General features: G+C 37.3%; 1 protein-coding gene across 2 annotated transcripts; it reads left to right on the top strand.

Moving 5' to 3' along the window:
• The first annotated feature begins 6,461 nt into the window (after positions 1–6,461).
• KBTBD8 (kelch repeat and BTB domain containing 8) lies at positions 6,462–19,318 on the top strand. Of its 2 annotated transcripts, XM_005547558.4 has the most exons (4): positions 6,462–6,526; positions 7,136–7,346; positions 11,314–12,428; positions 16,029–19,318. In XM_005547558.4, exons 1-4 carry the CDS (start codon positions 6,511–6,513, stop codon positions 16,490–16,492), a joined length of 1,806 nt encoding a protein of 601 aa, XP_005547615.1. In that variant the 5' UTR covers positions 6,462–6,510; the 3' UTR covers positions 16,493–19,318. The 2 variants fall into 2 exon arrangements, with proteins under 2 accessions (XP_005547615.1, XP_005547618.1); XM_005547561.4 differs by lacking the exon at positions 7,136–7,346.
• The last annotated feature ends 1,291 nt before the right edge of the window (positions 19,319–20,609 follow it).

Consider the following 20,609-nt stretch of genomic DNA (forward strand, 5'->3'; position numbering starts at 1 on the left):
ACAAATTACCACAATCTTAGTGGTTTAACACAATCCAAATTATCCTACAGTTCTGGTTGTCAGAAGTCCAAAACCACGATGGTGGCAGGACTGCCTTCCTCATGCAAGTTCTAGGGCAGAATCCATTCCCTTGCCTTTTCTAGCATTCAGAGGCTGCCTACATTCCTTGTCTCACGCCCCCTTATTTCATCTTCAAAGCATGTCACTCAACCTCTGCTTCTGTAATCACATCTCTTCTTATAAGGACCATGTGATCACAATGAGCCCACCTGGAAAACCCCTAAATCTTGAAATCCTTAATTTAATCACATCTTCAAAGTCTCATCTGCCATGTGAGATAACATGGTCACAGGTTCTGGAGATTAGAGTGCCCTTCTTTGGACAGCCATTATTCTGTTCACTACATCCATTCCCATTCAATATATTCATTTATGTAATTAATTATGTAAGCATTTAGTGATACATATCAAACAATAAGCTAGTTGATAGGAATGTAAAGAATATAAAGAATTGACTACATGCACTCAAAGCAGCATGCATAGGCCTGAAATACATGGTACTAAGTGAAAAAGTTAGAAACAAACAGATCCATAGCATGATACCATTATATAAATCATAAGAGCACATAATCAACACATATTCAATACATTAATACATATTTTACGAGAACAGAAACACAGGATCCACATCAAACCCATTAAAATGGTTGCATTTGAAGCTGGAAGATGATGGAAGTAAAGAACAGGGATTGAAGGCAATAGCACATATGTAGCAAAAGAGATGGGGTATATGGACCAAAGATAATATTGTGTTGTGAACCAAGGAGTACAACTCTACACTGTGAAATGGATATTGAAATGAAAACAAACTACTTTTAAATAATAAACAAAGTACACTTATGTAAACTTTAATAGTGCTGTTAACAAAGTGGGAGAACATACAGCACAGAGGACCACAGAACAGGTAGGAGGAGCATGCTGTAGAATACTTGTTCTCAACTGCGATGATTTTTCCCCAGAAGACATTAGACAATATCTGGGGCCATTTTCATTTTCATAACTGAGGGGGGGTGCTACTGGCACCTAGTGGGTGGAGGACAGAAATGCTGCTAAGTATCTGACAATTCCCAGGGCAGCCCCCACAACAAAGAATCATCTAGCTGAAAACGCCAATAGTGCTGAGATAAAGAAAACCATGTGTAGAACAACCAGAAAAAAAATCCCTGAAATTATTGTGATATGTCAATAGATTTGACTTACAAATATTTGATTATTTGGGGGATTAAAATATAATCAACTACTCATCCTCTATGTTCTCTCTGCTGGGTTTAAGGAACTTCTTTCCAAACACCTGATACCTATTCTTCATGAATTTCAGTTCCTGTATCTACACACTGAAGATTACTGGCCCCTGATTCTCCTTACATTTAGAGTTTTTAGCGATTCCATGAACTTAAACAAAAAATCAAATCATAATTGGGGTTAGGAAGAATCAACAATCATTGTTTAATTCCATTAGTTCTATTTGGGTTATAAGCTAATCTTCAAACAAAGAAGAGTGCTGATGTCTCACATTTTGACAGTGGCTTTGGCTCATGCAATCATTCTAAGTTTGAATATTATTGAATAAATTAAGGGTACCGTAGAGTAATTCTATTCAGGATCTCCAATCTTGTACAATAATTCAATCTTTCAGTAGAACAGTGAAGAAGTGTCAACTTAATAAATATTAATGGCTAATCACACACATATATATTTTAGCCATTTCTTTTCATTATTTAGTGAACAGATAAAAAGTCCTAAATCACTATACCTCTAAAATTATAAATTTGATCTGATAAAGTCAAATTAGTTTAATGGTATGACTTATATCTCTCTAGTCTTTCTTTTTTTTTTCTTTTTTTCAATTTCTTGGGGCATGAAACCATCTCAAACCTATACCAATAATTCTGTCCATTCATGACAGATATTGACTGACCTTGTGTCTGACACAGAACTGGATATGTTCAACAGGGAGAAAATCCTACACCTCAATTTCAATATTCCATTTTATTCCCAGACCTTTATATGCTGTTATCAAAAGAGAGTTGGTTTTGGAGCCAAAGACCCCTAAAAGACTATGGGCAGGTTACTGAAATTCTCCAGGCTTTGGTCACTTCATTTGTAACAATGTTCTTAGAAAATTTAATTAAAAGGTGAAATTAAGCGCTACAAAGTAGGTAACACTCTTTAATTCCTTTTCGTTGTTCTATTCCTAAATTAAGCCCTATCAATATTAAAGTGAATGCTTTACCTTTTGGGTCAAGCCAAGATAAAACAATTAGGCAAGAAAGTATTCCATCACTTTTGCAAATAGTTCTACGGTGTATCCTCTTCAGATGCTCTTAAATCCCACACCAGCTAAACAGAATTCCTTATCTCTTTCGAAATCCCTAACATTAATTGTTTGAAATATTTATTTTATGCTAACTAGGGGTTGCCCTTAGTTCTCCTTTTCTAGTTGATTTTCATGGGAATAAGTTTTATTTTCACAGATAAACTATAAGATCCTTGAGATTAGGAATCTCATATCTCTACATCCATCTAATATTTATCGATCTATCTGTCTGTCTGTCTGTCTATCTATCTATCTATCTATCTACCTACCTATCTATCTATCTATCTATATATCTATCTAGTTTTTTACAGGAAACATTGATTCAAACAGTGCCTTCTTAGAATGCAGGTAGTGGGAGGAGGCAATCAATATTTCTGAGGAACTGAATATTACTGCCACTAGTTTCACAGTCTTTTTTTCATGTATATATTAAATTCCAAATACTTAAAAATTAATGCACGTTTGGCCGGGCGCGGTGGCTCACGCCTGTAATCCCAGCACTTTGGGAGGCCGAGACGGGTGGATCACGAGGTCAGGAGATCGAGACCATCCTGGCTAACACGGTGAAACCCCGTCTCTACTAAAAAATACAAAAAACTAGCCGGGCGAGGTGGCGGGCGCCTATAGTCCCAGCTACTCGGGAGGCTGAGGCAGGAGAATGGCGTGAACCCGGGAGGCGGAGCTTGCAGTGAGCTGAGATCCGGCCACTGCACTCCAGCCTGGGTGACAGAGCGAGACTCCGTCTCAAAAAAAAAAAAAAAAAAAAAAAAAAAAAAAAAAAAAAAAAATTAAGGCACGTTAATATCCTCCAGTACGATCAAATTCAGTGATTCATGAAATGCAATCTTCTAGTTATTACCATGTTGAATCCTCACGTAACCTCAAAGGGAATAAAAAATTAAAAATACAACAAAGCCCAGCGCTGCCCAATCAGTAAACCTGATATTAGTATCTATTTAGAGTTTTGTATTTAAAGAGACTAAATCATGGGCAATATATAAGGTTTTAGAAATTTGAAAATACTTTGTGTATCTGATGTCATATTAAATTTATATTGAATAATCACTTTTGTTGTTTCTTTTATCTAGCCAATGTAGAAATTTTTAGCAAGAAAAAAAGTCACGTTGAAAATATCAAGAAGGTTGTAGCTGTAGGCTGAGAAGGATAAATATATAAGATTGTCATTTGCTAAAAGGTACGAGTTTCAAGTATTCTCTCTTTACTTTCATTTTATATAGCCCTGGTCAATTTCACAGCCCCAACCAGTACTGAACAGGGAAATTGGAAAACTGCAGAATCGATTTGCAGAAGTGAAGTTCTATTTTCTTTTACACCTTCTTCATCAGAGTTGCTATCATTCTCATGTTGTGTGGTATTATTGAGAGTAGCCTGGGTATAGCTGATAATTGCTAAAAGTCATTCTCTTGAAATGAAAGCAGAAAAAAACAAGGAGCCTTCAATTTCTCATTTTCCAAATTTGATGCTTTCATAATCCTTCATCTTTGCTAGAATTTAAATGTAAAGACTTTTCTTCTTTCAAGCAACCATGATTATAGTGATTCTCTTTGCTTGTGATTCCTAGGTAAAAAAAAATATTAAAATAATAGAGCTCTAAGTGTCTAATTTGAACTAAATATAAGACCTTCAAATATTCTAGTTCAGTTTTTCAATTTCCATCCTTAATTGATTTTACTTTAAACTTTAAATATAGGAGAAAATTGCAATATAGTACTTAATACCTTAAGATGAAAACTGGTTTACTTTTGCTGCTCTTTCCAGATGTGCAGTAGATTCAGGAGGTTCTTACTAAAATTCAAATTAGAGCTGTTTGAAAGGAAAGCTGTAATCTTTGACTATTTAGTATCAATCCTGAAAAGGAATCTCCCCAATATTCTTATGGATCATTGAGAAAGAATAGTTGTGGTACAACTGACTCAATTTTTCCAGATCCTGCTACTTATTCTGTGTTTTTCTAATATGTAATGCCATCTGCCCAGTAGAATGGAGTCCATTTACAGTGTCATATAAATGGCAACTTTGTACCTATAATTTTTTCCTATTTATTTTTAGATTGGCTTTTGTGCTTTGTATTCTGCTCCATCTCCAATTTATAAATCTTTGTGGGTCAAAGAATCAGAACACTGTCTTTTAACTAATCAAACAATATTGTCAAGTCTGTTTGTTACAAAGTTGAGAACTGAATTTTTTCTTAATTGGCCAAGTTTCTTAAGGCTTAAGTAGATAGATGGCTACAAAACAACAACGAAGCACAAACAAAACTCCTCAACTTTAAGAGATTTGAAAAGGTTGCCAGATAAAATACAGAACACCCAATTAAATTTGAATTTCAGATAAACAACAAATGATATTTTAGTTTAAATATGTCTCAAATAACGCATGCCCTGTATTTTTATTTGCAATATCGTCAGATGTTGTCAAACCCCAAGGATTAATGCCAGTTTTTTCCTCGATACTATCCATATTGTCATAAAATGTTACCATTTTAATAAATTAGAAAGCAACACCATAAAAATGAAAAAGTAAAGTTATGAGTAACAAAAATTAAGTCAATTTCATCCATCCAGAAATGTGCACACAGGAAATTCACAAAGAGGAAATTATAAGTCCATATGGATATGCATAAACCCTAGTCATGAGGAAACACCACCACTTCCTGTTAACTTGCATGGGATTACAGTATTTTGAGTTCTAAATTTCTCAGCAGACCTAAGGGACGGAACTGAATTGTTTTTCATAATTCTTTCTTTTTCTCAATCACAATTTAAATTCCAAGATCCTTTCTTTATCAAGAAGTTCAACTGTTTGATCTTTTCATTGCTAGAAAAGTTATGCACACGGGCTAACTATACGTCTACTGAAATTCTTCCCATTCGCTAATACTTCCTTACATTTTAACATTCTAGAAATAGCATTCCCAATGGTAGCTCATTTGCATCTTACATTTATTTTTAAAATATTAAACATCTATAATGTGCCAGGCACCCCGTTAGATGTTAGAAACACAAGATGAGTAAATAAAAATTCGTCAACAGTAAAATTTTGATTTTCTTTCCAAAGGGTTGCAGCCTATGAAGTCGATGGAATACGGATTACTATTACTTCACGTTACAAGTGAAGGATCTAAGTGCTCAGGAGTTGAAAGGTCTTATGTCAGTTCTCACATATAGTAACTAAAGAGCCAGGGCTTCAGTAATCATCCCTGGCTCCGGGCTCAGGGCACTCCGGTATTTTTTCAAAGGAAATCCCGGAATACTTAGTATTGTATCCCCTCCATTTCCCAAGAGCAAAAAGTAAAGCATCTTGGATCCCTCCATAATGTTTACGTGCGGAACAGGTGTTCTCTGGATGTGCTAGAAAACCAAGGCACCAGTGGGAGTTAGAGATCCTAAGCAGCCGCTGTAACCAGACCAAGTTAATCTGTGGAAACCAGAGCACCCGGCCAAGGCGATGCTATTTCAATTGGGTGTCATAGGTGACTCATTAGAGACGCCTTGCTTTTGGGCCTTCTGATATTTTTCTTCAGGGTGGGACGTCAGATTTCCTTTGCATTTTTGGACAACAGCCCTCCTGTCCATTTCCAAATTTTTCTGGTTTTACAGCTCTCACGCAGAGCTTGATTTCATACCGGAAGATAGTCACTGGCAGGAAGTTTACAGAAGAAGAAAAAGGTAAAAAAATGTGCCGGGGGCCAGGAGAGAGGCCTAAAATGGGGAAATTCGCACTTGAAGAGCTTTCCCTACCCCAGCCCCTCAGAATGACAGTTCTCCTCCGCCAGAAGACTACCTCTCCCGGCAGGCACTGCGCGCTCGACGGCCACAGGCTGGCCAGCTCCCTGCTCTCCACCTCCGCCCGAATCAGCCAATAGAAATTCCCGGCTTGGGCCTCCGCCCGACCCGGACCACGCGGGAGCCGGGGCAACCAAACTACATTTCCCGACACGCATGTGCTCGCGTCGCGGCCAATCAGCGCCAGGAATTTGGTGGCTAGGGGCGGAGCCAGATGCACAGGACATCCCATTGGCCAGGGGAAGCTTAGAAGAGCCGGAACCCGGGAGCTAGAGAAGCGAAATGACATTTCCTTTTTAAATAGCTGGAGCCGGGGCCCCATCGAGAAATGGCCGCGTCGGCAGGTGGGTCGTGTGGTGGCCAGGGCGGCGTGGAGGGAGGTGAGGGGGAAGGTGGGCCGGGGCCGGCCACAGGCAGTGGGATGAGGACTTAGCGGTGCGGAGCTAGAGGGAAGGATGAGGCGGTGGAGGGGAATGAGGGGAGGGAGGATGAATGGTGCGGAGGGCGGTGGGCGGTCCGGCGGGACTGGGATGGGGAGGCTGGGTACCCGCCGGCGCTGCGCCCCAGGAGGCAGCGGGAGGCGGCTTGAGGGGGCACCGTCGGCCGCCGTTGGTCGAGCTTCCCTCGTGAGGCTCTGCCCTCGGCTCTCGGCGGAGTCCGCGCAGACGCCTCGCCTGGGCTGCGAGCGCGTTCCCTCCGCGAGCACGGGTGCCGGGCTCGCCGGGCTCCGCAGGAGCAGGCTGGCCTTTGAACTTGTTCCGCCGATCGCGCTCCGCCCTCTGTCTCCCAGATCCTAAACTCGCGGTCCCACGAGGTCGTGCATATATCCACAGACATTTGTATATATTTGTAGGGGGAAAAAGCCTAGCAAGCAGACACACAAACAAAAAAAATCCCGCGACGCCGTAACTGGCTCGGCACTTCTTGTGGTTGTACGATTTTTCTCCTCCTAGATTTAAGTAAGTCTTCCCCAACACCGAATGGGATTCCATCTTCAGACCCAGCCAGCGATGCCATGGACCCCTTCCATGCTTGCAGTATTCTTAAGCAACTCAAAACAATGTACGATGAAGGACAGTTGACAGACATTGTAGTGGAAGTGGATCACGGGAAAACATTTTCCTGTCATAGAAACGTTCTTGCTGCAATCAGCCCTTACTTCAGGTATGATGATGGTAGGAACTTCTGTTGGTATCTGCACCAAGCTCCCTTTCCCCCTCAGTATTGTCCACTTGATGTTTATATTGAGATGCGATAATGAAATGAAACCAATGACTTTGTTTCTTGAGACTAGAAAACAGGTCCTCTCTTATTAAGACCTTCTTTTGACTTGAGGGATTCTTCTAGATTTCGGGTGATTGGTTTTTAAGTTAGTGGGCCTGTGTGTGTATGTTTGAGGTAAATGACCAGAAAATCTAGACTTGTGCTGGTCAGTATGGCAGCCAGTAGCTATGTGTGGTTGTTTAAACTTAAATTATAAATTAAATAAAATAAAACATTTAGTTCCCCAGGTACACTAAACACCTTTTGAGTGCTTGGTGGTCACCTGTAGCTAGTGGCTGCCATATTGGGCAGCACGGAGATACAACATTTTCATCATTGGTAATTTTATTGGACAGTGCTGACCTAGAATTTCTTTCAAAAAGTTATCCATAATGCATGTTTCTTTAGTGCATGGGACTCTTTTATAAAAGAGTTTAAAACATGTAGCATGTTCCTTCAAAAACAAATTACCACTCAATAGATTGTTTAAATGCTATGGGGGTCAAAGCAAGAATGAATATAGTTTCTATGTGCCTAAGGCCCCAAATTAATAATTTCCAAGATTTCTAGAAGTGCGTTAAACGAAGTTTTTATTTTTACTTATATTGTTTACTAAAAAACTTTTAAAAGTAAAATTTAAAAACTTGGGTCTGAAAAATAACTTCCTACTTTAAGATTCGTGGAAAAGGCAACTTTCTGCTTGGGGTTAACTTCTTTTGTGTCTAATGCTCACTTTAAGCCTTTCAGTATTCACAAGTGGTGCATAAATAATAGTCAAGTTATCAACCACACCCTGAATGTGATTTTTCCTTTTGAAGGTGCTTATGTTTATAGGGCACATAACTGTGTAATGTTCCAACAGTAGTTTCTGGTTCCTCTTTCTCAGAATACTGGGTTAAATATAGTCACTTCAGTCTGATGCTTCTGATGTAACCATTTAGACTTGCCTAGGGTAGGTCATTGGACTACTAAGTATTAATCATCGCAAGACAGTGAGCTGGAAAAAACAAAACAAAACAAAACAAAACAACTTCACATATGCAGAAGGTATGAAGTTTGGCCTGGTAATGGAAACTTCGGTGAGATTCACTTACCCAGATTATCTATTAGATATGGTTAGGTCATGTATTGCCTTATATAATCTTTATAATCCTATCTCTGCATAGTTGTTGTGCCATTTTACTTATGAAGAAGCTGAGGCTCCGTGAGATTATGTTTTAATAACCTGCCTAAATCATCTATCCAACAAGTAAATGGCAGAGGCTACATTTGATTCCAGAGCCAGGCTTATTGGTCGCCATATGACTCTTAAGGAACAAGAGTGGGTACACTAGGTCCTTTTTAAAGTTTCCTTTAAAACATTTTTATTGTATATTGCATTTGAATAGTAAAAAAAAGCCAACAAAACAAAACAAAAAATACAAAGTAAAAATGTCTGTATCTTACTGAAATTTAATAATCTGGATTCTATCATTTAAATGTCATACTTATGTATGCTTACTAAGTGTTATACTTAATGTATGTATGACATTAAAATGATAGAATACTTATTAAGTATAATACTTAGTAAGCATACATAAGTATGACATATGTATACATATTAAGTATACTTATTAAGCACTGTACTTAATAAGTATACTTAGTAAGTTTACATAAGTATGACATTTTCACTTTGAAGTTTCATTTTTCATTTTTGAAGACCTAGAAAAAAATTTTACTGTAAAAGAGGTATGCTATGATAGATTCCTGATTTTCTTGATTCCTTAACATCTTAAATTCTTTAATTTTATTAAGTTAATTTTTAAAAGGAGTAAAAAATACTTGAGAAATTTTCTGCGGTACGATATGTGCATTGAAATAAAGATATTTGGCTGGAAAACTCATGGATTAGAATTTGATCTCTTGCTAGAGGTTTTTGTACCGAAGTTTCTTGGTACCAGCGCTGCTTCCTGTGTGGGATGTAGAAAGTCATACTTAATGTTTCTATGTCTTGCATCACTAGTGGAAGAATTAGAATAGCTGGAAATCTGGAATGGCTGTTTCATGATACCAGTAACTCATCAGAACTGAAATTTGTATGATCATTAGAAATTTTTTGCTACTCTGGATTTTGTGTAAGGAAGTGCCCTGGCTTCATTTATGTTGAGTTTACATGAAGAACTTACTCTAGAGCAGAGGAAAACTCATGAAGTGTCAGACCACTCCTGTGTGTAAGACGAGCCTATTCAAGTCAACAGTCGTTCCCATGATAAAGGGATATGTGGTATATCCTCCTTTGGGAGTTCATCTCTCCCTAACACAGGGCTTTATTTTTCTTTTTAATTGGTAGCTGTATAGGTGAGTCTTGCAGCACCTGAATTGAAAACCAGCACATACATAGGAACATCTAGTTTTTAGTCATCAAAAAAGCCTGTGTGATACTAAATTAAAAGGTACATTGTAGAAGTAAAACCAGGACTCGAAGATGATTAACCTGGGCAGCAAGTTGAATCCTTGTACCTCCAGTGTTTCTCATACTGCATTTTAAAATAAATTCCGTGAATTTGAGACATATTTTTTAAGTGACTGGAAATCTTTGCAATTCATTTTTTATAACATCACAAAAATTAAATAGGATGGGTCTGGATCATCTAGAATGAAACTTTAAAGGAGGGAAAATAAAGGCAAATGATGTTTGCAAGTGACTAATACTTAAAGAGCCAGGCTGTGTAATGTTTCAGTCAAGAAAATCCCATAAATGCAATAATATTTTAATAATAGAAAAAACCAACTTGGTCTCAAAGGTAAAAGTTTGGGGTTTTAAAAACCATTATCTTCAAATAATCGGTTAACTATTAAACTCTGTTTAAAAGAGGCATTATATATTGACTCTACCATAATCTTTATTTATGTCTAGATTTAGATAGGTAAAATACGGTATCTTTGAGAAAATGAAGTATTTCCTTTTAAGCAAATGTTCTCAAAATTTCCAAGGGTAAGTGAAGTGATTATTATATTACTTATAATGGTTAAGGAAGCATTCAAAAGATAACAGTTTTAAAAAAGAGTAGGTGGAGAATATGTACTTTTAAAGAACTTCTTGCTTTTTTAAGATGAACATTTTAAAGATATATTTTGGATACAAGTTGCCTTGTAATTTTCACCAGGACACGAAAAGTTTTATTAGGTTGTTTCTTTGTATACTAATGTATCATGATGATACCTTTATAGGTTTTTTTTTTTTTTTTTTTTTTTTTTTTTTTTTTTTTTGAGATGGAGTCTCATTCTGTCTTCCAGGCTGGCACTCAGCTCACCGCAACCTCCGCCTGCCTCTTGAGTAGCTGGGATTACAGTGTGTGCCACCACGCCCGGCTAATTTTTTAGTTTAGTAGAGATGGGGTTTCATCACCTTGGCCGGGCAGGTTTTGAACTCCTGACCTCTTGTGATCCACCCACCTGGGCCCCCTGAAGTACTGGGATTACAGGCGTGAGCCACCATACCGGGCCAGTATTCTTAAGCTTTCTGACTGGCATGGCACAATTTAAGATCTGATGTCCCTAAGGCAACTCTGGATAGGGGCTTCTAGGAAAATAAAGTGACCTGGAATATGTGTGTCACCTTTTGATTTGCATTTACTTAGGTGACTCTCCTTTTTTCATAGTTGGCACAAAGCGGGCTAGCCCTGAGAGTACGGGTTTTGAGGTTAGCCAGACTAAATCTTTCTGATACATTATCAATTTTTACTCCTATTCAGAATATCAGGGACTATTTTAGGAAATATTCAGTTTCAAAAGGTTATCTTTGTGGTAACTTTGTACTTTTAAAATCTTGCCACAATAATTTTGATTTATAGCACACATGTAATATTAACCACTCTTTCCTTCTTAGATCCATGTTCACTAGCGGCCTTACAGAAAGTACTCAAAAAGAAGTTCGAATAGTCGGTGTTGAAGCTGAATCGATGGATTTAGTGTTGAACTATGCCTATACCTCCAGAGTTATTCTCACAGAGGCCAATGTTCAAGCCTTGTTCACTGCAGCTAGCATCTTCCAGATTCCTTCCATCCAAGACCAATGTGCTCAGTATATGATCAGTCATTTGGACCCACAGAATTCTATTGGGGTCTTTATCTTTGCTGATCATTATGGTCATCAGGAACTCGGAGATCGATCAAAAGAATACATCCGTAAAAAGTTTCTGTGTGTCACCAAAGAACAAGAGTTTCTCCAGTTGACAAAAGACCAGCTGATAAGTATATTAGACAGTGATGATTTAAATGTAGACCGAGAAGAGCATGTTTATGAAAGCATTATAAGGTGGTTTGAACATGAACAAAATGAACGAGAAGTGCACCTTCCAGAAATTTTTGCTAAATGCATACGTTTTCCTCTGATGGAAGATACCTTCATAGAGAAAATTCCACCTCAGTTTGCACAGGCTGTAGCCAAAAGCTGTGTAGAAAAGGGACCATCCAACACCAATGGTTGTACACAGAGGCTTGGAATGACTGCTTCTGAAATGATCATATGTTTTGATGCTGCCCACAAACACTCAGGAAAGAAGCAAACAGTGCCTTGTCTAGATATAGTCACAGGAAAGGTGTTTAAACTATGCAAACCACCAAATGACCTGAGAGAAGTTGGGATTCTTGTATCACCAGATAATGACATTTACATTGCAGGAGGGTACAGGCCAAGCAGCAGTGAGGTCTCCATCGACCATAAGGCAGAAAATGATTTCTGGATGTATGATCATTCCACCAATAGATGGCTATCCAAACCATCCTTGCTTCGAGCTAGAATAGGCTGCAAACTTGTCTACTGCTGTGGTAAAATGTATGCAATCGGAGGTCGTGTTTATGAAGGTGATGGGAGAAACTCACTAAAATCTGTTGAGTGCTACGACAGTAGAGAGAATTGCTGGACGACTGTTTGCGCAATGCCAGTTGCAATGGAATTTCATAATGCTGTGGAGTACAAAGAGAAGATCTATGTTTTACAGGGTAGGTGCCTGAGTGATTCAGTTTTTCATGGAAGGGTAACACATCAAGCGGTGGTTTACTTAATTATACTGAAACAGTTGTGTTCCTGTTAATTGAGGAATACCTCCAGCTTCCTTATCAAACTATTGGAACAGTCTGTTCTGTAAAGAGCTATAAAGAAAATAAACTCTTGAATTTAAAAAAGGCAGGTATTGTTAAGTTACTAAAATAATCCTATACTTTTTAATGATTTTGTGTCTTGATATCATGTAGAATAACTATTTTTGAAAACATTCTTTAATAAATAGTAGTTCGGCAGTTTGGGATAACTATTTCAGAGTACTTTGTAGGACTTGAAATAAATAGCAAGGTTGTTACATGGCTGTTTTTGCTCTTGAGTTACATTGAGATGTAGCAACTGGTGTTGATGGAATTTACTGGATTAGTTTGAAAGAGAAAAAGGAACAAAGCATTAATTAAGTTATACTATTTAGTTACCAAAGAGTTTTATATAAGCCTTATTATTGCAAAAGTTATGAAACTTAATTACAAAGAGTTTGGAAGTATAGTCTTTAAGTTTCACCTTCACTGCTGTTTATGTTGCCTTTCATAATACATTTTCAATTGTTTTCACCGGAAAACTTTGAGATGTCACTTTTTTTTGGTTTGCCATTTTAATAGGACTGTCTGATATATGTAGTGTTTTTTGTTTGTTTGTTTTTTTAACTGTTAAGGACTACTTTGACAAAAATACAGTAGAGGTAGAGTGACTGAGTCAGAGTAAATAAGACATTTGATTCAAGGCTCTGATTTGTGATAACTAGTATTTTCCTTTTATTTGGTTTCTTACATATTTTAGTTGCTTGAATGTTTAATGCAGTGTAGATAATAGCAACATCCTTATTCTTCATATGTGTCCTTCAATTGATGTTTTTCTCACACTACTACTTAAGGAAAAGGAGCAGCTTCTATGAAGATATACAGTCATGTGCCATGTAATGTTTTGGTCTGTGATGGATCACATACACAATGGTGGTCCTATAAGATTATGATAGCATAATTTTACTGTACTTGTTCCATGTTTAGATACGTTTAGATACAAAAAACGCTTCCCATTGTGTTATAGTTGCCTAGAGTACTCAGTACAGTCACATGCTGTACAGTTTTGTAGCCTAGGAGCAATAGGCTACAGTGTAGCCTAGGTGTGTGGTAAGCTCCCATCTAGGTTTGTGTAAGTATGCTCTATGAAGTTCTTTGCACAAGGACAAGTATCACTTAACCATGCATTTCTCAGAATATGTCCCTGTCATTAATTGATGCATGACTGCCCTTATCCCATTGTTTTCTTTCTTTCTTCTTTCCCCTTCCCCTTCCCTTCTTTTCTTTCATTTATTTCTTTCTGTTTTGTTTTGAGACAGGGTCTCACTCTGACACCCAGGCTGGTGTGCAGTGGCATGATCTTGGCTGACTGCAACTTCCGCCTCCTGGGTTCACATGATTCTCCCACCTCAGTCTCAGGCACCCGCCACCATGCCTGGCTAATTTTTGAGTTTTTGGTAGAGACGGGGTTTCACTATGTTGACCAGGCTGGTCTTGAACTCCTGACCTCCAGTGATCCACCCACCTTGGCCTCCCACCATTGTTTTCTTTTAAAAATTGTGTTCCTTGCTCTAATCCTTTATTTAACTAAAAACTTCCTAGTAATGTCCGAGCCCATTTGTTTAAGTTCAGTGTCAAGTTAATTCCTCAGAAGGAGTTGTAGTCTCTGGTTCATTATTTTAGTTAAATAGAAGCACCGGGCATGATTTGGGTTTGCTGTCTTGCAGAAAAATGGAATATAGGAATGGATGTATAATCTGTCCAGTATAGTTGGATAGGTTATGTCATCCAGTATGATGAAGCTGTGTATGTGTGTATTTTGGTCTTACTGCCTAACTGTTAGTTGATAGAGGTAGAATTAGATTCCTATTTGGAATGTAAAGGTTGTATATTAATGCAAATACTAAAGCAAACTAGCAATGAATTAATAGAATTTCAGGGCTGGAATTATTAACATCATTTAATTTGAGGTTATATTTTACATAAGAGGATTCTGAAGCCCTAAGGGTTTCTTAATTGCATATTATTAGCTTTAACTTATTAAAGAGTACTTTAGATTTTAAAATTCAACTTCTTTGGTTTGTCGTCTTTACTTTCTTATCTATAAGAAATTTATAGAGAAGTAGCACACATTACAAAGTTTAAATTTCCTACCTTCTTTATCAAGAATCCTGTTACAAGTTAGGCAATAAGGGCAGATGATGTGCAAGCAAATCTGGGAGCTTAACAAGCTATTTTAAGTCAGTTGAAGGCAAAGCATCACTGTTATGAAGTAGGTAGTCGAATCTGTAGATAAGAGTAACCCTAGTTCAAAACAGTTTTCAAGGGGAAGCTCAATTTAGAATCTGGTATTTCTAATCTAAACAAAGCCTCTTTACATAAATAAACCTGACATGCATAGTCAGAAGCTTATGTTGTACTATCTGTGGCTATTGAAGTATCATTTAATCTGTTCATAAAGGGTTCAGATTTTTATTACAAAGATTTTATACAGATGCTATAATTAGCAAAACTCTTGTAAATCTTCACTACTTTAATTCTTTCAGACATTTTCATATTGGCAGTCTGACTCAGCATACCTTTTTATTGTCAAATCAAAATAGAAACTGACTCAGAGTCAACATCACAAACCATGTATGTGTTTTCTATCTTATTAAAGGCATGTTTTCTCCTGCTGAATATTTGTCTTTGCATTATAGCAACATTCAGGTAAGCACATCAGTGACCCATAAGCATAAATCTGTATAATTCCATCTGCTGTCTTCTAATGAAATAGCATATACATTTATCATGGCATATTTATGGTGATGTTGTATGTATGCATTTTGGTCTTACCGGCTGAACACTACTAATAATGCTTTTTTAGAGTTAGAGTGAAATGAGTTTTCTATAAACACACAAATTGGATAGAGCAAATAGAATAATTTTTTTTTTTTTTTTTTTGAGCTGGAGTCTCACATTGTTACCCAGCCTGGAGTGCAGTGGCGTGATCTTGGCTCACTGCATCCTTCACCTCCCAGGTTCAAGCGATTCTCCTGCCTTAGCCTCTTGAGTAGCTGGAATTACAGGTGCCTGCCACCGCACCTGGCTAATTTTTGTATTTTTAATGAAGGTGGGGTTTCATCATGTTGGCCAGGCTGGTCTCTGAACTCCTCACCTCAAGTGATTCACCTGTCTGAGCCTCCCAAAGTGCTGGGATTACAGGCATGAGCCATGGTGCCCAGCCAGAATCAAGCTCTTAACAATTCTATGATCAAACCCAAGTAACTCCTTATACCTTCCCAATACAAACCTCCCAATTCAGGTTGATTATAATATTATCGGTTATATTGTGTCATGGAATGACAAAGTTTTAAGGTATTTCGTAACCCATATGAATGTATCTCCAGAGATTATAAAGAAAATGTTTTAGAAAGTGAAATATATAGAAAATTATGCCCTTTAATCTTTAGAGGTTGTAGTTACAACATATAACCAAAAACCAAACATAAAAATATACATATTCTTGTTTTCTTTTTTTAGGAGAATTTTTCCTCTTCTATGAGCCTCAAAAAGACTACTGGGGTTTCCTGACCCCCATGACTGTGCCTAGAATCCAGGGCTTAGCAGCTGTATACAAGGACTCTATCTACTACATAGCTGGAACCTGTGGAAATCATCAACGTATGTTTACTGTAGAAGCCTATGATATTGAGCTAAATAAATGGACTCGTAAGAAAGACTTTCCATGTGATCAGTCCATAAATCCATACCTTAAACTGGTACTTTTCCAGAACAAACTCCATTTATTTGTTCGAGCTACTCAAGTGACTGTCGAAGAACACGTCTTCAGAACCAGCAGAAAAAATTCCCTTTACCAGTATGATGACATTGCTGACCAGTGGATGAAAGTGTATGAGACCCCAGATCGGCTCTGGGACCTTGGCCGGCATTTTGAATGTGCTGTTGCTAAACTGTATCCTCAGTGTCTTCAGAAAGTACTCTAAATGAGTAGCAGGCCTTAGTGCATCACTGGCATCTCATTCTTAGGAAACTTGTCTTTGATACAAAAGAGTGCTGACAGTATTTCAGAAAGCTGAGAGTTTTATATGTGGAAAATGGGTATGCTTAAAGATCGCAGGGTAGCGAGGGATTTTCCTTCATCCTTGTGACATTTCATTTCAGTAAGGAAAAGACAACGAAGTGCAATTATCAGCATTTTTTTTCCTGGCATAAAATCAATCATTTCATTTTATAATTTTGTGATAAATAGTAACTGAGGTACCAGAAGAATCAGGACAACTATGCACTCTTATAAGAGCATTTAGGGTATTATTGGGTAAAGACACCTAAACTCGTTTGATGTGACTTTTAATTTTAAATACGGGTAACAATCTGAGGCAATATCACTAGGACTTTAGCTGTGACCTCTCTAACACAGAGAAGCACTAACTTAGATCCTCATTCTGAATATTTATGTGTATCTATTTTTGTGTACTGTTTTCAAGTGTACTGAGATTTAAATATGTTCTGTTATTAGAGTAGATTGAAGGAAAAATTAGTCTCAGAAAGAGCTTTTAGTCTGATTGTTTCCATTTGCCATGTAACTTTAAGTTAAGCTAAAGTTTTAAAGTGGCAGTTTTCTGTCGATAACTTTCAAGTGCTAACACTGTCTCATTTGTGAAAATCTGGAAAAGTGCTCATATTCACAGGTGGCTGGTGCTAGTCTAACTTAATTCATGTGTATAACTAGATAGATTTAAATGGTCTGAGCCTATGCCTATCTTTCAAATTGGTGTGCATTTCATGGCCACAGTTCTTTACCTGTTGAACTCTTGTGATTTCACAAGATTGTCTACTTATGTGATAGGAAGATATGACCAGTTATTCATCTAACTGGACTCAATCTTAGAATAGTAGGAACATTATACCCAGTTTGCACTAACATGGGCCATTTGTAGCCCAACCGTCTCTTCCATCTACCTGTCCATTCATTATTGGTACAAGGAAAGGTAACTTATTTCTCTTCTGTGCAGAGCATAATGTGAAGTTTTATACCTACTTTTAAAATTCTGCTTTCCAGAAACATAAAATTCCTGCAGTGGTCTAATTTAATTTCTTTTAAGTTTCATATTACAATTAAAACCTCATTTTTTTTTTTTTTTCAATTTTTGCACTTAACAGTGATGAATACTTTTACATTGGAATCCTCCTTCTAGCTGAAGGTGATTGAAAAGGAAAAGAGTGAGTGAACAGTACCATAGCTTTCTAGATACTAAAGCATTTTTTGTATTTAACTGATGAATTTCTAACAATCAGTTAGGAATATTAACATGAAGGACAAACCAACTTATGTGTGTACCTAAGGCAGGCATTTGGATCAGTAACATATTTTACTAAGCCTAGCATAATTCATAAAGGGTATAAGCATAGGACAGATTCTGCCCTCAATCACAATATTTTTATTCACTTGAAAGCAAACTGGCATGGTTCGTATTTTAAAAATTTTGCACAACTTGTAATGTGATACTGTGAAACAAATGGAAAACATCGCCTCTTTGCATCACATACCTCGTTTTTCAGAAACTTTCCAAACTGCTTTACATAGACCTCTACAAGTAGGGAATGTTTTCTGAAGCAGAAGTTAAAATGGACAGCATTTCTAGAATTAACATTTTAAAATCTAGTCTTAGCTAGATACATGGTTTCTTCTCATCGGCGTTGATAGTATGTCTGTAATCTCTGTATAAACTTTGTCAATATTTTTACCTCCCCAGTTTTATCTTCTACTGTTTTGTTTTTGTTTTTTATTGTCATGCTGTTTTGGAGTTATTACTGTGCATTTTAAAAATCATTCTTTACAGTTTTGCATTGCTGAGAGAAAAAACAATTTTTTTTTTTGCAAGAGATGTTCATGTAATTTATTTTTGAAAGCTTTGTTGAATAAGATTTCCTGCCGCTTTTTGACAATCTTGTGTATTTAGAAAAATGCATTACTTGAAAACATGACATAGAACGTTGAGTTAGCAATTTACATGTGCTGTATGTTATATAAAAGAATGACATACTATGGCTAATTCAACAGTAGATTTATTCTCTTTGTCGGCACAACAGTTGATCTTTTGGCTATAACAATTTATATTGAGGGTACGATCTAAGTTAAGTGTGTCAAAAGCAAGGCTTAGGATTTGTTATGGGAGTAGAATATATATTGAATTTTGTATGAAGAACTATTTGTTTAAATTATATAGCTGGGATATTTTGCCACTTTTAAAATGGATTCAGAAGAGGTCCTAGGAAACTAAGATTAGTGACATGTGTGGGTTTATGTTTAGATATTTAAGGTGCATTTTCATAGTGTGATAAGACTTTAAGTAAAAGGCACAATGGGTACTACAGAATTAAAATGTAGGTCTAACATATGCCAGTTCCACTTTAACTTTGTTTTTGCATTTGAAGAATGTATGTAGCACTTTCCTATATATTTTTTACACATTGAAAACTGGACTTGGTATAACTATGTTATAGGAAAGTAGAAATTGTATTCTTTATTTTCCATCTTCGTTTTCTGTTCTACAAAGTTGATGCTTAAGCATCAAGCTGATTTCATTGGTCATGAGAACAAATGGATGTGATCATCAAGGAATCAGATTCCCTATGTAAAGCAGTTTAAAATGGAATTCAATGTTCAGTGCTCAGGTATGTAGTAAGTACTGTAGTCCTGTGGGGGCAAATGTGTAGATATTTTTAAACATTTTGCCATAATTGCACAATTTTTTGCATTTTTACCTGATGTCATTGTTTCTTATAATAAAACCTTTTCTGATTGAAAACTTCCAGTGTTGCAAAGTGATGTCTGACTAGTGAGTGTTGCAGAATTAAAATCTGGTAAAAAAATCATGAACTACCTTATGTCCTGATAGAATGGAATGAGATTCTAATCTATCGAATACCTGTTCTCTGGTAAAAAATGAACTAGTTAATATATATAATACTTTCTTAAATTCTAAAGCAAGCTCACTTACATTGGTAAATTCTTTGTTCTGTTTGTTCTGGCCTAAAATCTTGTTATGTTTGACTCTTTTGTGTTGGTCCACTTTGCATTACCATAAAGGAATACCTGAGAGTGAGGCCTCAAGAGGCTTTAGCTCATGGCAGAGGGTGAAGCGGGAGCAGGAAAGACAGGGGGCCAGAGAGAGTTGGGGAAGGTCCCTGTCTCTTTAACAACCAGATCTTACATGAGCTCGTTACCATGGGGAGGGCACCAAGCCATTGATGAAGGATCCACCCCCATGATCCAGATACCTTCCACTAGGCCCCACCTCCAACATTGGGGATCACATTTTGACATGAGATTTGGAGGGGACAAATACCCAAACTATATAATCTCTTACATATTTCATGTTTAATTCATCAGAAAGTCCTGTTGCTTCCTCCTTCATAATACACCTAGACTCAGACCACATATCATTTGCACCACTGTCACCCTAGTCTAAGCCAGTCTATCTTACCTGACTTAATGCAGTTTCCACTGACTGGTCTTCCTTCTATCACCCTTGATCCCTCATATGCTATTCTTTTCTCCACACAGTAGTCGGAGTGATCGTCTTAAAACACAAGTCAGATCATGTTTCTCTTCTGCTCAGATCCTTCCAATGGCTTCCCATCTCCCTTCATATGACAGCCAAATTCCACACTTACATGATCCATGCCTCCCAACCTCAATGCCATTCGTTTGGCTTGCTCTATTTTAGCCACACTGACCTTGCTGTTCCTTAGACCTGCTGAGTACCTCCACAGCGACTTTGCCCTTGCTATCTCTTGCCAGATAGATATTGACAACTCACTCACTTTCTTTTTTATTAAAACATCACCTTACTGGAGAGGCCTTCTCTGATCACATTTTGTAAGATGAGATCATCCAACCCTACCCCCATCATACCTCCTGCTTTATTTTTCTGCTTTATTTTCCGTGAGTGTCTTCCCCCATTGAAATGTACACTCCACAAAGGCAACAAGAAATGTATTTTAATTCACTGTTGCACTTTAGATTGATGCCTAGCACATAGTAGGCACTCAATAAATGTTTGTAGGAAGAAATGAATTTTCAGTAAAGTCTTGGAG

Source organism: Macaca fascicularis, chromosome 2, assembly GCF_037993035.2.
Source record: "Macaca fascicularis isolate 582-1 chromosome 2, T2T-MFA8v1.1".
Classification (NCBI taxonomy): domain Eukaryota; kingdom Metazoa; phylum Chordata; class Mammalia; order Primates; family Cercopithecidae; genus Macaca; species Macaca fascicularis.

Bases quoted from the DNA above. Each gene is read 5' to 3' on its own strand.
- KBTBD8 (XM_005547558.4), top strand. The intron at 7,347-11,313 runs GTATGATGATGG...TTTCCTTCTTAG, and splicing joins GCAATCAGCCCTTACTTCAG to ATCCATGTTCACTAGCGGCC. The intron at 12,429-16,028 runs GTAGGTGCCTGA...TTCTTTTTTTAG, and splicing joins GAAGATCTATGTTTTACAGG to GAGAATTTTTCCTCTTCTAT.